At 38.9% G+C, this 20,154-nt stretch overlaps 1 protein-coding gene across 1 annotated transcript; it reads left to right on the top strand.

Annotated features, from left to right (window-relative positions):
- The first annotated feature begins 10,240 nt into the window (after positions 1–10,240).
- On the top strand, positions 10,241–18,974 carry LOC149067042 (uncharacterized). The gene is made up of 8 exons (XM_089252798.1): positions 10,241–10,368; positions 11,244–11,584; positions 11,697–12,039; positions 12,159–12,447; positions 12,535–12,758; positions 13,351–13,454; positions 13,563–13,708; positions 18,873–18,974. Exons 1-8 carry the CDS (start codon positions 10,241–10,243, stop codon positions 18,972–18,974), a joined length of 1,677 nt encoding a protein of 558 aa, XP_089108924.1.
- Positions 18,975–20,154: the final 1,180 nt, after the last annotated feature.

Genomic DNA, 20,154 nt, shown 5'->3' with positions numbered 1-20,154 from the left:
TTATACCTAGCTAGGTATAAAGGCTGTATTCCGTACGAGAACCTTTCGCGACTCCTTACAAAATGACTTTTGTGCGAGAGAAAAAAAACGGTGATTGCTTATTTTATGTGAGATGTCTCGAAAATCTACATCAAAAGCTGTCCGGCGTATTAAAAAAGACGACCATAGGCAAAGATAGACTTGGAAGTCTGGAGGGGGGGGGGGGCGGCACGATGATGATGATGTCAATTCACATATACATTTATACATTAGATCAGTCGACTCTATCTTTGACGCTGGGGAAGAGCAATGCCCCCCCCCACGCCTCCCGTATCTCCGCCCATGAAGACGACACAGGAGATGAATACAAATCGTTTATCGATTGTTACGTAAATGAGAACATGGATGTTCATGCAAATACAGTAATATGGAGATTTTTTTCTCACCATCTTCAGGGCCGTCTTAAGAGCAACATGGGCCCCCGGGCCAAATGACTTTTCTGAGGCTTTTTTTCTCCTGAGACCCCCGGGTGGGCCCATGCCTTGAGACGGCACTGACCATCTTACGTGTCTGGTTTAGTGCACGAAACCATCTTCTATAAGGGGCCATTCAAGTATTACGTAAGCAGATTTTTAGCCATTTTTGACTCCCCCCCCCCCCCATTTGTCAGCAAAAGTCGCAAAACACTGACCCCCCCCCCCATATCTTCAGAAACGGGTGGTTGATGACGTAAGTAACCTTCAAACCCCCCCTCCCCCTTATCATCAAAAGTCAGCAAATCCGAAACCCCCCCTTCTCGATGCTGACGTAATACTTGAATGACCCCTAAGGGAAAAAGTTTATTATTATTATTTTTGGAATGAGAGAGAGAGAGAAAAGCTTGATTTTTTGCATATTTCTCTGGTTGATTTTTTAATTGAAACGCAACGCGTGTCCATCAACTGCAGCGTAAACGCAGTGTGCTGTAATTGAAAAAAAAAATCTATATATTGTTTGCGGGGAGGGGGAGGAGGAGGGTAAATCACAAGAGTTTATAAAACCCTTCGCTAGATGGCGCTCTTGATCAACTCTTCAAAAGAGCCGTGTTAGAGCTGTGGTTCATTTTGGTGAGTGAGCGGTTCAGAGCCGCTCACGGAAAAGAACCGTTTTGCCCATCACTAGTATTAAGGAGTTCTAGGTCTACCGCAGGCTGTAGACGCACGTGGGAGCAAAGCCATGGAGGAAAGAATAACAGGAGGTGACGCGACCGCAAGTTCACCATATCTACAGACAAAATGTTCGAGAGTCCAGATTCTGCGCCCTGATTGGGCGAAACGAAGGTTGTCAGACGCTGTCTGTTTGGCTACTTTCCCTTTGCTTGGCTAGTTTCTCTTTCCATGTCGTGTCATTCTTTCAGTGATGGTAACTCGTGGGAAAATTTGGCCAAGTGGGAAATTTCATAGCATTTGTGGGAAATTTTGAGAGTTCATCAAGCAAAAGAATTTTTTGAAAAAAATATTAATGCAGTGCGATACTTTTCTATTGTAAAAGACTTGACAAATTTTCAGCGATAGATGGCAGCACATTTTTTGAAATGCGTGGGAAAAATTTAGTCAAAAAGAAATTTTTGCGGGAAATTTTAGTGGGAGAGGTTACCATCACGTTCTTTATACATTTCTCTCGGCAAATTTTCTCGCTTTATTTTTCCCCTTTTCGATTTTTATCTTTTAAATTTTTAATCTTACGCTCAATTTTATTAATTTAACAAAAGGCGTTTCTCAGGACGAAATCACATTGATCACAATGGAGGATCTTCCTAGTAAGTACTGTTATAAAGTAATCAAAAATGACGAGAATAGAAAAACCGTTGTTTTTAGGGTAAAAGATGTGACAAACAAAGAAACCGCTATAGTAAGTACTGTATAGCCTTTCCGTTATACCAGGGGTCTTCAACGTGTGGCCCGCTGATCATTTTCTGAAAATAATTGAAAACATTGAAAAACGATTTATTCCAGAGAATTAATTGAAGAAATAATTTCGAAATAAATGAAAAAAGTAATTTCAGAATTTATGCAAGAAGAAATAAATACTGTAATTTCGGAATTTATAAAAGAAATAATTCTAGAATAAATGGAAGAAATAATTCTAGAATAAATGGAGGAAATAATTCTAGGAATGAATGAAAGAAATCTAAAATTTAGTTAAGAAATTATTCCAAAACTAATCGCGAAAATTCAGAATTAATGATAGAGATAATTCCAAAATTGATCATTTTTGTTGCACCACGGTCATTTTCTTCCACGGCCCGGGCTGCGACCGGGACCTACAATTTATTGCCGATTCCGAACGGCAAGCTTGTTCTTTTTATACTCATCGAGAGGTTGGTGCGCTAACCTCTCGATGGGGGACTCCCTGCGGTAGCAATTTTTGCTGCGGTCAAGTCGCCGTTTTTTGCTGTACCCCTGTGTCAGGAAAGTTTTCTGACAGGGACGAACCGGGTATCGAACTCGCGACACCTCTAAACATCCTTTGGTACTCTAGGCGAGCATCTTATCGACCAGGCTACCGCGCTAAAATTGATGAGAATCCTGAATTATTAGAATAAATAATTCCAGAATCGTTTCAGAAATAAAAAATTTCCTATGTGAAGCCCAAGACAATACCCACATGATTGAAACACTTCTGACACCATGGAGAAGTGATCAGCCCAGTTTCCCATACTTTAAATTTTTTCCTCCTTGTCAACCAATAACTTCTGAAGGGGGGATGAAATGGTCCAGAGGAGCGAAGGCTGTAATGAATTTGTTTTTTCCCCTATAGATTAATGATTTAAAACTCATCTCGCCTATTGCTTGCTAGCACCCAAGAGTGCTGTTTAACAGCCCAATTGGAAACCACTTCAAGAATTAACATTAGGCTGGGTGAAATCAAAGCAAGGTCATTGAAAGGGGTAGATTTCTCTCTCCCCGCAGAAAAAAATTTCTAGCTATAGAACTTCAGATCTTAAACAGCTTACCTGAGACGCGGGTGGATGTCTGGCCAAGATTTTTGATTTCTGAGGTCCTGCCTGACTAAAAATGGTCTGCTTATGAATTTACATATATACTAAAAAAAATTTGAAGACCATCCCGCCAGGCTCGGGTGAGTTTGTGTTAAGATGACACTGTTCCACCCATGTAAGGCATACATAGACATGTTCTGGGGGAAGGGCACGATAATATGCAATATATAATGGTCGCCATGGCCCCGCAAGGTTAGGTAGGGCCCGAGACAATCATTTCCCTTCATGCTACAAATTCACTGTTGAAGGGCCCATGAAAAGTTTGTTCTGCGGGCCCACAAAATATCCCAGCCTAGGGGACTTGCTTCAGGCTGTGGGGGGCATGATGGTCCATAATCACCGGGTTTATTACATTTACAGTAACTTACACAAAAAATATATAGGTTACCCCACATCCTTCAGCTGGGATCTTTGGCGTCCCATCCCCCACAGTAAATTTGTTCTGTGAAAAATATAAAAAGTTAAAAGAATCATCCTGAGCTCTGTCAACCCCGTAATTGTGGGTGGACATGGGTCACCAGCATAGGCGGAGATAGACTTGAACATCTGGGGGAACACGATGACGTCAATTCATATATTATATATATATGCCTACGGCTGGGATCTCAGATCCGCAACCACGGCCCCCACATGGGCAGGGCTGACAGGGCTCTAGCTCTGAGGCCCGAGACAACTCTCATAATTTTTTGCTTTTTCACGCTATAAATTAACTATAGAAGGACCCGTGGAAAGTCTGACCGGGGGGGAGTAAAAGATCCCAGCTTAGGGACCTTGCTCCAGGATGGGGGGGGGGCGATGGCCGCAACTGGGAGGGGCAGGTGGGTCTGGTGCCCCAGGCGCTGAACCAGAAGGGGGGGACAAAGTATCTAGTTGCTGCCCTGCTCGGGGTACACACCGCAGGAACCAACTTTTGCAAGGGCCCTGGGCATGGCCCCCACGAGGGTGGGGCTGACAGATCTCCAGCCCTGGGGGCCCAGGAATATGACCGAGAGGGCCGGGGACGATTCTCAATATTTTTCACGTTATAAATTCATAATATAGGGGCCCGTGAAATATCCCAGCCTAGGGAGCCCTGCTCCAGGATGTGAGGACCATGGCCTTGGACAAAGCAGACATTAAATAACCCCCACCCCTCAACTTGGGGGGAGAGAATTTTTTTTTTCATTATATAATCTGCACTAATAAATCCGCGTGAACTGAATAGGACCATTTCCGGTCGGCAGAAACGTAAAAAAACTTAATTATGCTAGGTGTTTGTATTTTCCTAGCGTGGCGCATCTGTTCCATCGTTTGCATATCCACATATTTTTGCCTTTTTACACAATAAAGAAGCGATGAGAGAAAAAGCGATGAAATGAAAAAAAAGAGATTATTTCTTGAAATTAATATTCATATCACAAAAAAATCCAATGACAAGGGGGGGGGGTTCTTTTTTCAATATTTGCTATTCAGCTTCAAACATTTTTTTCCCGTGGTATGTTTCTAACATTTTGTCGCCAACGATAAATGGCCAGGGGGGGAAAAACAGGGGGGAACCACCCTCTACTGAATTAACCAATCAGGGAACAGAATACGGGCTTCCGAACATTTTGTCTGTAGATATCGTGAACATGCGACGCGACCAGCGCCTCCGTTGAGAAAGCATGGAGAATCTAGGTTGCCAGATGAAGCCAGTGATCGCTCTATTAAAGGGACCAAGTAAGCCCAAACAAACCGTGGCTTCCCATGCTTTCCTATGAGAAACATCCCTATTTTTTAAAAATCATTTAAAAATTTACTATTCACTTTAGGAACTCGATTTTTCCCCCTCAAATTCTTTGGATATATTTATACAATTGAACGAGAGCTTTTACAATTTTAGTTGTTATTTGTTTTCTAATGTTAAGTTCAACAACATAGAACCTTTTACAAAAATAACCAAAATTTACCCATATCTTGTGCCACAAAATTTCTTCTCGGCATTTTAATTTTAAAAAAATTATGCCAAAGTAACCTCAGTGCTGAGAGAAATACAATGTTTAAAGACACTTGAACAAGCGGTGTTTGAAAAAATCTGACTTTTTTTGCGAAAAACAATATATATGCAAAACATTAGCATATATAGTGCCTTTCAGCTGTTTATATTAAAATATTGTAGAAATATTTCCATGCCAGGCAAAAACTCGAACACACAGACACACAATTTTAGATTTCAAATTCAATTCGAAACTGTTTTTTGTCAAATTTTCGTACACATACCACTTTAACTCTATAATGCCCAGATCACCCGAAGTCGGCGAGTAGGTTAATGCCCATAATCGCCTCAAGTAAGCCCAGCTAGGGGGTATGGGTATGTTTTGGTGGGCTTTTGTCACCAACGGGGAAGAAGATGAAAGCTCTTGTCAGAGGCGGGAACGGAAAAGACAACTGCAACGCCCTATCAATGGGATTTTAAAAGCTGATGTACTAGAATGGACTAAGGGTACTCAATGCATTTTACAAAAAGATAATACTGTGAGGAAAGGGGTGTTTTCAGTATATATATATATATATATAGACAAATTATCTCCCGAAAATCCATTGAAATGAAAGGCTGAACGTCAATGCAAAGGGTGGCATGAATAGAAACTCATGGAGAAGGGGTGGGGAGAGGGAAAGTGGCCGAAATTTGGACGAGTCCACTTCGAACACAAAAAACTTGGTATTTTCACGACCCCCCCAGGTTTTCTATCTGGGCGTTAAAGAGTTAAAAGCAAAGTAATAGGTACAAAATGAAGAGAGGAAAAAAAAGGCTCAAGTGATTATTTTCCTAAATACTATAGTCCAGAGAGATGACTTATCACGGCTCGTAAAAAAAGTATTTTATTTTTAATATTTTTTTCTCAATACTACATCTACATAGCGGAAGGTTCGGATGGGCGGCATATATTTCCAGTAATACGTATTCAAGAATATGAGAGTGGAACGGAAGAAGGGTGGCGAAATTTGTACAGCCTACAGGCAGCAAAACCATAAATACACAGTGGCGGACGACGTTCGAGCACTTCCAGTACTTTGAGGCACGGGGGCGGCAAAATGCTGTTTGTCCCGGGTGGCAAAAATCCTAGCTATGGCCCTGTCAGAAGGTGCTCGAGCACCTCAGGATTGATTTAGAAATCAAAATTCCTCATGTAAAGCTTAAGACGAGCGCCCACGGGCCTGAAACACTTTCGAAATGTCCCGGATCTATCATAATGATGAACGAAACAAAAAGGCAAGATAAACAGTTAAAAGATAAAAATTATGAAATTGCATTTTATTGCAGCTTCATATTATTTTAATTAATCATATTCCCATAGACATTAATGTGATGCATCAAATTTTTAAAATAAATTGAAGCACTGAACTAAAAACTTACGACGATTCGAGAGTGAAAAATGATCTTCCCATTTTTCAAAAATAAATTAAAAATATAACAACCCCTTGTATAAGGATAAGATTTAAGTTTTCTCCTTTACTAGATCATGTAGATTACCTGAAGACACATTAAACAGTCATGGTGCTTAAATTTATTTTGTTATTAATATTTTAAAAGAATTCGATCCGGCAAAACACATGTTAAGTATAGGGAAAAGAGCGGTTTGTTTGGCCTTACTCGTCAGCCCATAGGGTTGCTACAACGGCTTCAATTTTCGATCCTGATGTCACCTCCTGTTATTCTTTCCTCCATGGGGCAAAGTGAATACGCTTATCTGTCCTAGAGCAGGAATAGAGGAATTATCAGTAGTATGTGCAGGCCTTTGGCGCCTGGCGTGTGCAACCCCCCCCCCCCCCGATGGTCGAGGTGTGTTTTTGGGTGTCACGTGACCTAGGTGGCGCTAAATGTCGATGACGGCATCTTTCAAGATGGCGTCCTGAATATCGTGTTGTTCGACGATGGGTTGTCACGTGATGATGACGTCATCTTTCAAGATGGCGTCCTGGTGATCGTGTTGTTCGACGATGGGTTGTCACGTGACACTACGAGTCGATGACGTCATCTCTCAAGATGGCGTCCTGATGATCGTGTTGTTCGACGATGGGTTGTCACGTGACCCAGAGGGCGCTACTCATTCAAGACATCACACTACAGATCACGTCGGAAACTTGTTGTCACGTTATTGAAGATTCTTGCGATCACGTGATCATTGTTGGATGGACTCTGGGGTGGCTGAATTTCCCCAGAGTGATTCTTCATGTCGCCACTAGATGGCAGCACTATTTTCTTTCTTTCTTTTAAATTTAAAAGTGTTAGGTGGTCCAGTGGTTGGTTAGGTTCCTCACGATGAGAATCCACAGCGTTGACCACTGGACCACCCGACACATGCCAGGATGGCCCTTAATTAGCTATAGTATTTATCTACACAATATTGTTGACTCATCCTTGGGCTTATACAAGAAATAGTAGATTGTTATCGTAATAAAAAAATAATGTTCCACTTTAATTTGGCATTGGGTTGTGGTCACGTGATCGAAGTAAATAATTATCTGTTATCATGGTTACCCGACATGCTGGTTGGTCACGTGATGCTGTTATCATTGACGTCCCCCCACTCCTCAACATGCAGAAACATGTCGGGACGTGATTCCTATGGTGTCGTCTTTGGAGTAAAGATATCTGGAGAGAAAAAGATGGATTCTTCGGTAAATATATGTTTGTTTTCAGCATACGGAAGAGCATTACATCCCAGGTTGGTTCACCTAGCTGCCGTTCATTGACCTGTTCTGATTGCAGGCTTTGGGGGTGCAGTCAGTGAAGTTTCCTGGTTGCCAAGTTTGCACCGAGATTTGAACACTCTTTCTCGCGGGGCTTTCCCACATGCACTGGGATGGATACGCTGGCCTCGCAAGGATCACGCATTCTTTCCAGAACTATGCATGATGCCCGTTGTCCTTAATTTGCGAATCCTTCTAAAGGATATCGCTCCTCCATCCCCGTTTAGTTAGCGACCCCTCTCAGCACTCTTTAAAGAGTACTTTTTTTCTCCTGCTAGGTAGGTTATCAGGGTCTCTTAAAGGCCTCGTGTAGGTTTTGAAGGCTCACCAGTATGTGTGTGTATGTGTTTGTTCAATCATATTCGTTGTGGGATGTAGTTGTTTCATTTTTTCCCTCTTGATAGTTAATCCTAAGTTAGCGGTAATTCTCGGATTTTAATGAAATCTATCGTAATTAAGTAAACTTTCTTACAGCATTGATTTTCCGATGTTTCGTACATGTTCTTTTACCCCATTTTTTAGGAAACGTCGTTCTTGTCAGAAGACAAGTATCGCTCCGAAGGAAGTGAAGAGCAAACATTCCGCAACAATCCGTTGCCTGATGGTGTTGATTGGGAAAATGTTTTGAACGTGAGTCATTTGTCTGCTTAAACTGGCGTTCAATAGTAAAGCACTATATAGATCGTGACTGGATTACGGTTTAGGAATGTATGCATTAGTGATATTGTCTTCAGCTGTCTTTTCTTTTCTGAAACTATGATATTAATAGTTTTTTTTTCTTTCTTAGCATTATGTTGCAAAAGATTCTCATGATCTCAATTCTGAAGAGATTTTTGAAAGGCATCCTCTGCTGACTAATATTTCGTTGTCCCAGTTTGAGCAGGTAGGTAGGTTAGGGCGTAATGTAAATACGAACCATATTAAGCTTATTCATATCAATATTTATTTTCGCAAACCTATTTTTTTATTCTGTTTGCTTATTGACAGGAAGCTATTGATTTTGGGAATGATTTCCACATTGACGATGTATCATTCGCTTTCGTCAAGAACCCTTTGCCAAAGAACGTACCGTGGACTCAGATAGAAAACGAAGTAGATTTTATTAATAGTACAAATAAACTTTTGATTTTCTGTTTGTGCGAGGGGAAAAAAAAAATCCTGATATTTATTTTTTTCCTCTTCCCGTTAGCATGTATACGACTTTGAGGAGCAAAGAGGTGCTGGTGATGCACAAAATGAACAACCCTTCAGTACTACTACACGAATTGGACGTCATAATAAGCGTTTGAATGCTTTGGAAACTGTCCATGATGTAAGGGTCAACCCAGAAGCCATACCTGGCCCTTCAAATGGAAGAAATTTCCTTGGAAGTGCGCAGCGTATTGAGAAACCTATTCAACACTATAATTGAGCGGTCAACAGCTGGTCTTCGAGAAAATGATTACATCAGGTAAAAATTTCTTCTAGGTGTTATGACATATTTAGAAAGACTTCACTTATTTTCATTACTACATTTTAGTAATTTATTCACTGTATTTATTTACAGAATCTGCATGCGAAACTATTGACGTTTTTTGTTATGTGTGCTGTAAAGACTGTATCCATGATACACAGTCCTTCTCTACTGGTATCCTTTTATGTTGAGCAAATTAATTAGTTAATTTGGAATTGGAATAGAACTGAATTAATTCCCTAATTTTTCTCATCAGATTCTGTGTCTACAGTGATTTCTTAGATAAGTCTATCTCTACAAATTTGAGAACAGTAAGGGAGATGAGCATTGAATATCTGTTATCCGTCATCCTGAAAGTGTTACAAGTATGTTGCTTTTTTATTTCATTCTTGGGCCCCCCACCCCCTTTATTTCAAGCTTGCATTCATTTTTTCTTGTTTCTTTCATTCGTAGAGCAAGGACAAAATCCCTTTGGATGACCGCACCTTGAGAATAGAGGTAATCACGGTTCGCCTGTCGGATGGAGGAGGCAAAAGCAAACTTGTGAATATTTCAGTGGACCGGTTAAAGAAGAGTTCTATAGTTTGCATTCCCATGGATGATTCAAACCTATGTTGCGCTCGGGCCGTAGTAGTTGGGATACCATATATAGAACAAACTCCTCAGCTAAAGACCATCAGGGATGGTAGAAAAAGTATGCAGATAAAACTTGCTGAAGAACTACATGCAAACGCCGGTGTTCCACTTGGACCTTGTGGACCAGCACAGCTCAGAGCCTTCGAGGATCACCTCGATGTCCAAATCTAATCTCAGCACAGCATAGAAACAAAGTAAATAATTTTTTGAATAACGCTTTATTTTATTTTTATTTTGCAAAACTACATTATAATATGGTAATTATTATTTTTTCTTTAAGGTTACATATAAAGGACTGAAGAAAACGAAAAAGATTTTCTTATATTTACATGATGGTAATTACGATTTAATTCGAAAAATTAAATTCGCCTTCCATTGCTCTAATCATTATTGCGCTGACTGCGATGTGAAGTACGATCATGTTGAAGCACACAAGTGCAAAACAAGGTGCAATACATGTTTTGATAGTTGTGATCCTCGCACCCAATTGTTTTGCAAAGACTGCAATAGACTATGCCGTTCTGAAGACTGTTTCAATCGTCACAAGGCAAGTGGAAGCAAAAGCATTTCTTATTGTGACAAATTTTATCAGCATCCCCACTGTCGAAAATTTCAAGAAAGAAAAAAAAGACCATCGCATCTACATCGTTGCGGTATTGCCAAAACTGCAATAATTTCTATGAAGAAAAACATTTTTGTTACTTAAAGAGAGTCGCTGCAAAGTCTCCGGTTGAAAAAATGATGTTTTTCGACTTCGAAACGGATCAGAGCACTGGAACCCACATCGTAAACTTTTGTGTTGCTATGTACGCTGACGGAACTGAACGTGCATTCAAGGGATATGATGCCTGCGATCAATTCTGCAAATATTTGTTCAGCCCTCAGCATAAAGGTTTCGTGGCGTTAGCTCACAATATGAAAGGTTTTGATGGACAGTTCATTTTAGGTTATTTGCTCAACCAAGGCTTGAAGCCAAAAGTTATCCCCAGCGGCTCTAAGATCATGGCTTTAGAGTCGGAATCGCTCTCGATAAAAATTATAGACTCGTTCAACTTTTTGCCTATGTCGTTAGGAAAGCTACCAAAGACTTTCGGCTTTGAGGGAATTGTCGCCAAGGGTTTTTTTCCTCACTTATTTAATAGGCCTGAAAATGAAAATTATGTTGATTCGTTGCCAGACATGAAGTTTTTCAGTCCAGAGTCTATGCACGCGGAGATGCGGAAAATTTTTTTCATCTGGTACGATGAGAGAAAACAAGATGTATTCGACTTTCAGGAAGAGATATATAAATATTGTAGGTGAGTAATTATTTTCGAAATTCCCCCCCCCCTTATTCTTTTTTGGTCTCATACGTTTATGGGTAATTTATTTCTAAATTTTATTTTTATCGATTTTTTTTTACGATTTTTTTTTATTCTACAGATCAGATGTAGACGTTTTACGCCAATGCAGTCTGAAATTCCGATCTGATTTCATAGCAGCTACCAAGGTAGACCCGTTTGCGTACACGACTATTGCTAGCGCGTGTATGGCTACATATAGATCCTGTTTTATCCCACAAGATACTATAGCCATGGTACCGCAATATGGATATGTGAGCAGCGTCAATCACAGTGTTTCTAGTATTCAGTGGCTGGATTATCTCTCTGCCAAAGAAGGGATAAATATTCAGCATGCACGGAACGGCACAGGTGAAAGAAAAGTATGCGGTTTCCATGTGGACGGATTCTGTGAAGAGACAAAGACCGTATATCAGTTCAAAGGTAAGACTATCTCTCGCCAGATTTGTTTCCTATACTGATTTGAAGATTCTTTGATAAAAAATAATAGCATTTTTCACATGATAATAATTTATTATTATTTTTTTCGTATTAGGATGTTTTTGGCATGGATGCCCTACTTGTCACAATTCATCGGACAGAAACCCTGTTAATGGTCAATACATGTGGGAGCTATTTCAGAAAACTGAAGAGATTGAGAAAAAGCTCAGGAACGCCAGTTACGGACTGATATCGATATGGGAACATGAATTTTCCCATATGAAGAAGACCAATAGTTATCTCCAGTCATTCCTGCTTGGACACGACGTCATCCCAAGGTTGAAACCGAGTAGCTCTTTCTTCGGGGGACGCACCAACGCTATCAAGCTGTTTGCTGAAGGCGTAATAAAATACGTTGACTTCACCAGTTTATATCCGTGGGTGAACAAGTACTGTCGGTAAGTTAGTTTTTTTTTTTTTAAATGATTATCAGTCCCATATTTTTTAATTTCTCTTTTAAATCAGCATTTTTAGTTTGACCTTATTGCACTAAGCTTGTCTGTATATTTATTTCTAGATATCCTGTCAAACATCCAAAAATCATCACTGAGAATTTCAAAACCATCGATGAATATTTTGGAGTTATTCTATGCACAGTACTTCCACCTCGAGGTTTGTATCTGCCAGTGCTCCCATATAGAGCCAATGGGAAGCTCACTTTTCCTCTATGCCGAACATGTGTCGAGATACAAGCGAAAGACATATGTGAGCACGATGACAGTCAAAGATCTTTAACCGGCTCATGGATATCAGAAGAGATCAAAAAAGCCGTCGAAAAGGGGTATACAATTCTGAAGATCCATGAAGTGAGTATATGTTTTGTTTTATTAATATTTCAGCCTATTAATGTAGAAATTTCTCATTTTACTTAATCTACTTTATAACAATTATAGGTTTACCATTTTGAAGAAACTCAAGTGGGTCTTTTTTCCCAGTACGTGGATACGTTCCTCAAATTAAAGCAAGAAGCAAGTGGTTGGCCTGCAGAATGCGAAACTGAAGAACAGAAGAAAGCTTACGTAGACTTATACAGAGAACAAGAAGGAATAATATTAGACAGTAGAAACATTGAGTTCAATCCGGGGAGAAGGACAGTGGCAAAACTATGCTTAAATAGGTGATTGTTTAATTCACTGAGCTATGCTGTATTCCATAGATTGGTTGTCTATGTTTTGTTAATTCACATTTTTCTCTCTTCGCAGTTTTTGGGGTCGTTGGGGTATGGCGTAAAATAAGGTTCATATTACTTATATTAATGAACTAGAAGAATTCAACAAGATGATAACAGATAGTAAAATTGATGTAAGAAAACCTAAGGTATTTATCTACATTTAACATTATAACAAGTTTGTTCTCTTTATATACAGAAATATTCTTAGTTTCAATTACTTAAATTTCAGGTGAAAGATTTGTATTTACCATCTGAAACAGTTGCAGCTGTACATTGAGTATTCCGAGAAGATTTTGTTGCCCAGTCGGACAAAACAAATGTGTTTCTGGCAGCATTTACCACTGTACATGCGAGATTAAAACTGTATTCTGAAATCGAAAAACTTGACAAAGCAGTATTGTACTTCGACAAAGACAGGTGAGATGTAATTACATATGTTTTTCGTATTTAACTTTCTCTTAACTAAAGTTTTTACTTTAGTCTCAGTATATTCTTTGCTAATTCATGTTTTTGTAATCCGTTTTTTTTGTTTTTTCAGCATCATATACCAAAGTGACGGAACGAATGACGTCAAACTTGGAAGCTTCCTGGGTGAATTCACAGACGAACTAAATGGCAGTTACATCAAAACGTTTGTATCTGGTAAGTCATTATTTTTCTGTAGAATATTAGTTCCCTTTAACTAATATTCTGTATTTTCTTGCAAGCATGTCTATTTTTTATAAATTTACATGTACTTTTTTTTTTCAGGAGGGCCAAAAAACTATACATATATGTTGAACGATATGACAACAAGATGTAAGATCCGGGGATTTACCCTCAATTATCGTAACTCGGCATTGCTCAACTTTGACAGCGTGAAGGAGCTTGTGGTTCAGATGGACTTTACGGCAAAGGTAACAACATGCAAAAGTTATGCAAAAATTACCAGGGATGCAAAAAAGAGAAAACTAATTAACAAGCTGGAAAACAAACAATATGGACTTGTTTATGACAAACGTGTCATAAGAGACGATTTTACAACGATACCTTTTGGATATTAATGAGATATCTGAACAAAAACAAAATGATATCTGAACGAAAACAAGTTGATTCTGTGTCAGGCCATGGTTGCGTGGTGGTATCACTCAAACATTCATCTTCTTCTATTATCTGAATCTATCGAGCTTATATTACTGGAGGGAGCATCCAGCCGCCGCGACGTCGTCTACATCTAATGCAAGGATACCACGTGACTCGCCTAGGCTGGGATCTATTGCGGAAAAACGGGTTGTAGTGAAAATCCTTGTTACCGGGAACTTCCCGGGATATACTTTATTACACAAATGTAAACGGGGCTCAAAGGACTTTCTCGTCAAACCGTTATAAATGGTGCTTTGGTTGGAGCATCACTCAGGAGTACAACTAGATGCTTGGTCAGGGAGCAAACATGCATTTTGGCTCCCCCTTTGTGATATTGGATGAAAGGTTAAAGGATGAAATTGCCCGCCCCCCCACCTCTGATTCAGTGCTCGGGTCACCTGATCCGCCTGCTTCTCCTAGTTTCGGCCCTGGCATCACCTGCACCAATGATCAGAGACATCAGAAGTGGTAGACCAGTGGTTCTCAACCTTTTTGCAACCGCGGCCCGGTGAATCAAATTTCTATGAGTCTACGGCCCAGTCTGGAATACCTTACTCGTTCATAAGTTAATAATTAATAAACAACCAGTTACCTTTTGATTGCGAGCTAATTATTGAATTAATTAAAAATTCATTTAGTCAATTAATTAATTAACCCTATCTTTAATTGAATAATAAATTTAAACCCGATTCCCCGCAGGGGCAGTTGAATTTTCTCTCTTTCCAAAATATATCTTCACAACAGCCAGTTGTGTGTTAAAAACCGTCGTATGGTAGCGGAGAGTGCCGTGATCCTTGTATAAGTCGCCATCTGGTCGTAGCGTCAGCAGTTGTGAGCTTGGCCTGAGTCTGGTCCGGCCGTCCATGTACGGTCCCTTTCATTCTACACGAGCTCCAAGGAAAGATTGAGAGATTCGGTGCCTCTGTAGTCTAGTGCGTTCACCCGGAGAGGGAAAAGACGTGGGTTCGATTCCCCGCAGGGCAGTTGAATTTTCTCTCTTTCCAAAATATATCTTTGCAACAGCCAGTTGTTAAAAACCTTCGTATGGTAGAGAAGAGTGACGTCATCCTTGTATAAATTTAAATCCTTTTAATTAGTTGACTGATTAATTTAAACCGTTTTAATAAAAACCTGTTTAATGAATTGAATCCGTTATTATCTTATGGAGTGATGCAACATTTTTTTTTTCAGTAATGTATTAATAACGTGCAGACAAACATGAACGAAGCGTTTCATCAGCAACTGCAGTAAACATCCTCATTGCTTAGGCGACGGGACAAATGGCAACTTTCAGCCCCCTCAATGTTTTTTTCATTTCGCGCCTCTACCTCATTAAAAAATTCAGTTGGTCACAAATCAATCGAAACATCTTAATATTCAATTTTATAGATTAATTCCGCATAGTGTGTAAATATACAAAGTTTTCAGTCATAGTGGGTAACAGAATTTTTTTGTGCTGACATCGACGCAGCACTTATTTATTAGCACTTTTTTAATAACTTAATTAGTGTAAAATATGTTTTACGATCGAACTTTGTATTTAATCTCAGCTAGAAAGAAGATAATGATATAAAATAAAAATGATAAATAAAAGTAATCATAAAAATAAAAATATATTTTGTAACTAACCATAAAAGTCTACTGAAGAGCAGAAACACTTTTCGGTATATTCACGATAGATGCTTATGTTAAATTGCGTAACTTGATAAATTTCAAAACTTTGATCGCGATTTTTCTACTCTAAAACTTTTCTCTAATTTTTAACAAAAATTTAAATTTGTAAACCTTATCACACTTGAAAAGAAACCAAAACGAAAACTCTCGTAATGTAATTCATTGTGTTTTTGCAAAGAAAACAGTTTCCGAGTTATCAACCAGTAGTTATGTGCACCTTGATGACCGATTCAAAACACTATTTTCTGTGTGCAGCAGGCGTTTCACTGATTAATCGCTGACATTTGCCACGCATATGTAAAATACTTCGTTCGTTTCTGAGAACACATACTAAATTGTTATAATGACTGATAGGGGTTTTTACCACTGGCCATAAATAAACGGGTCCACTGGTCGAAGGTGGTTTTCTATTGCCCGGAAATTCTTAATCACTCACAATTATTCCCCTTTGAAGTTATGCGGCTTGGTCAATGGCGAGTGTAGCACAGATGTTTTTTCCAGTCTCCAAGGAACGTGGGATACCGAGTTTTCTCATGGCATTATTGTCTTCAAGACATTTTCTGTGGTGCCGACAATGGAAAACCGTGAACACGCAAACAACAGGTTCATCTGGTTGTCAACAGAGGGCCCTGAAGCAGTAGTATATTTTCGAGGGAAAAGACACGGACAGTATGGAAAACCACTCCCAACCCCTACTGTATTGTTTGGGTGTCATGAAGACGGATACTCAAAAATACGAAAAGAAAAAAAATACAATTAAAAATACTAGTTTCCAGTGGAGGGAAGGACCCCAGTAGTCCTTCCAAAGAATATTCTCAAGAATATTATATGTAACTATATTATAAATAAGAGGAGAATATTCTCATCAAGAACTTATAAGAATATTCTGAAGTTATTTATAATAGTAGTCCTAGCAGAGAATATTCTCCTTGATGAGAATATTCTTATTCTCGAGAATTTTACATCTCTAAAAAATACTAGTTTTGAGGGGAGGACCAGAGACATGTTCCCCCTTCTTTGGGTCTAGCAACAAAACGAAGGATTTTCAGTAAGATAAGGGGAAGAGGGATCCTATAATTGCGGCTGGAAGCCTTTGTTCTGGAACTCTAGAGGAGGGTTTTTCATCTTTCCCCTTGTATGATTTTTAGACTGAAAATTAAAATAATATGTACCATAATTGTGAAATAAACCAATTAGTTATTCGTGTAAATGCTTTGAAAAATGAAAGGGTAATGAATATACAAGATATACGGAAGACTGGATGTTGTGAAGATATTTATTATTTGAGATGTTAATTTTTTTAAGGAAGGAAAAAACTCATCTCTGCCTCTACCGGGAGTCGAACCCGGGTCCCTCGATTGCCGGAGAATGAAGAATATATTCTCGCAGCCCGGTACGATTGATGTCACGGCCCGGCGGTTGAGAAACACTGTGTTAGACCAATGGGTGCTCTACTTGATCTTTATAAAGGGCGGAATTTTGATTTCTGAATTACCGTATATACTCGTGTACACTGAGCTATAACTGAGCTTTACTTATAGCTCAGTGCTCGTGTATAAGCTGACCCCCCCCCCCCCCACCACTTCAGGACCACCAAAACCGCAATAAATTGAAAACCTGTGTATAAGCCGACCCCAAAAATCCGTGCATTTCAAAGAAAAAATAATTCTTACATTTTCATGCAAAATTATTTAGCTTACGGAAATTTACAATAGAAAACGATTCAAACTTTTTAATCCGTTTCTTCTGAGTCTCCAAGCTCATCGTAATCCGTCAGATCATCATAGGGGGTCGGCATCTTCGTTTTTATCTTCATCTGGGCTGTCATCGCCATTGTTACTTTCAAAGAGGATATCATCTTCAGTTCCGTCCATCGCATTGCTGATGCAACACTTTTTGAAAGATCGGATGATAATTTCGGTGGAAACAGAATTCCACGCCTCATGTACCCATTTATCATCGGAACTTATCCCCATTCGATCCACAAATTCTTCAAATAGTCTTTGAGAGGCTTGTTGATGCTCACATCTAAAGGCTGTACAAACGACGTTAGCACACCTGGTATCTAAGCTAATGATGTTTTCGATTTCTTTGCCTCGGTTTTAACATTATCGGTCCTGTGGGGTTTGAACATATCCCATACCAATAATGCCGGTTTCTCGAACACTGCTACAAAAATGACAACTGATTACGGGGGTCGATATTTTCTCATCAAAAACTGACCCGAGTATAAGCCGACCCCCCTACTTGAGGACCCAATTTTTCCACAAAAAAACTCGGCTTATACACGAGTATATACGGTAGTTCTGGGAGCATTGGCGTACGCAAAGTGGGGGGGGGGGGGGGTTCCCCCAAGCCGAGATTTTAATGTTATTTTGCAAGAAAAACGTAAACCGCCCCCCCCCCACCCCACCAACTCCGAGAAAATTCTGCGTACGCCTATGAAACTGTTCACCTGTCGTGTTTGTTAATCATCTGAAAAGCAAGTAAAACAGGACAAAGACTGCAGAGAAAACGTGATTTGATTGTTGTCCCTGTATTAAGACCAGGATGTGAGTCAACTTCATGTAGTTTTGCACCCAAATTGAAACTAAAATACAATACATATATTCCTCTTTTTTATTTTAATTTCTTAAATGAGCACTGGCTCAAACTTCATCAATTTGTCGATGCATCATATAAAAAAATATGCGTCTTACGCCTTATTGAATGCAAGTATTACAGAGGATTCCAAATTACCTAAGATTGAATTGTGGTTATTGTGCTCATAAATTATGATTAAAGAAAACTCTCACAAAATACAAAATGAATGACCTTATCAGAAATGAATAGCTATATTTGATATTTGCTTACTTTGTTTTCGTCAGGAAAGTGTAGAATGAAGAGGAGCTTTTCTCCATTTTGTTGGTAATCCTGCGTTTATAACTGAATTTAGTTTTGTGTGTGTGTAATACTGTATACAATTCATAAAAATGTGGGCTCTGCCAAGTTCCACATGTGTCCTCCCCTTTTTTTTCAGGAAAACGTCACATGAGGAGAGCTGTCCTTAGGACCAGTAAAGGACCAGCTGAACAGTCAATCGTGTGACCCCCCACCCCCTACCATTCTGTATCATGATTTCTTTATATTCCAATGTGACTGCAAGTGGATGTTCTGGATTTCCAGCTTCATCCTATTTCAGTTCCCAAACAAGTTTAAAAAAACTATTGTAATCGAATTCATCCATTCAATTTATATCCACTTAACACTGTTTCTATCCCCCAGATGGTCAACTATAGCCCAAAGACTCTCACCAAAGCCCCGACCGGCACCAATAAAAACATCTTTGTTGCAGAAGTTTCCTTCTCATGTGGCAGGCGTCGTTAAAATTACAGGATATTTTTTCTCCCTCGTATTCAGAAAACCTGCGTTGTAGAATATTCTGTCCGTTTACTTCCAAAGAGAGCCGAAATTGAGCTATTGAAATGTTTTTTGTGGTCAGCTGGGAAGCGCAGTGAATAACACCTGTAAATAGAAAGGGTAGACAATCATATATATATTTTTTTATTTCAACAGGGCAGTTTGTGTGGAAAAAACACGAAAAAAAAAATGAAAATAATCAATATAGATTAATAATTACATTACAATACCTATTATTTACAATAGGAATAACGCATGGCACTTCCACACATTTACAAAACGTGAGAATTTTAAAAAAAAGTTTTTTCCCCCTCCCCTCTTTCTATACTTTAGAATTTGCAGCTCTGGGCTATAGCCCACTTAGCTCTCCTGTAAATACACTACTGCTCATCACTATGGAAAAGTTAGAGAGAGAGGAATATAATTATGATTTCTGTGGCTCCCTGTGAAGAAAGAGCTTGATAACAGCACTGCCATCTGTATTAATAAGACACCAACGAATAAGGCAAATACATCGTATATTTGCCTTATTCATTGGTGTCTTTTCTAATATCCTTGGGCAAAGTTGATCAACTCTTCCACTGCCATCTGTATTCAACATTACGTTATCGTTGTATCATGAACTACATATAAAAAATTCAATCCCTAAAATTAAATGTCATGTATATGTAAAATTAAATTGCAATAGATCCCTGCTGTAGAGAACAAGCTACATCTTGTTCAATATTCTAAAAATTGCTCTGATTAATCTGAATCAAAAAATTTCAGTTTTAATCACAAGAGAGTATGTATGTGAGTACTAGTGAATTTCACTGTAAGTTAAACACTAAAGCTCAAAAAAATATAAAAATTTCATTTTTTTCTTTTGTAATCAATAAGTTTTGTTAACACTTTCAGGTCTGCGCTATTTCGAATATGTTTGTCCCTGTGGACTGAGGCTTTTTAACACTTTCCATGATTTTTTAAAATACTTAAAATATATATATCTCAAGTTTTTTTAGCCAGAAATTTCAAACTCTTTTCTTTCATAATATAGCAATTATTTAAAGGTACTAATACTTAATAATTAATAAGAAATAATTAAAAAAAGGATGATTTAGAGGTTTAAAAGAAGTTCCGCATAAGAAAACATTTTTCAACATAAAAT

The sequence above is a fragment of the Pholcus phalangioides genome, unplaced genomic scaffold (genome assembly GCF_987345545.1).
Source record: "Pholcus phalangioides strain wild (caught in Gottingen) unplaced genomic scaffold, Ppha-v1.0 ptg000031l_1, whole genome shotgun sequence".
In the NCBI taxonomy this organism is placed as follows: Eukaryota; Metazoa; Arthropoda; class Arachnida; order Araneae; family Pholcidae; genus Pholcus; species Pholcus phalangioides.
This window is presented reverse-complemented; position numbering and strand designations above follow the sequence as displayed.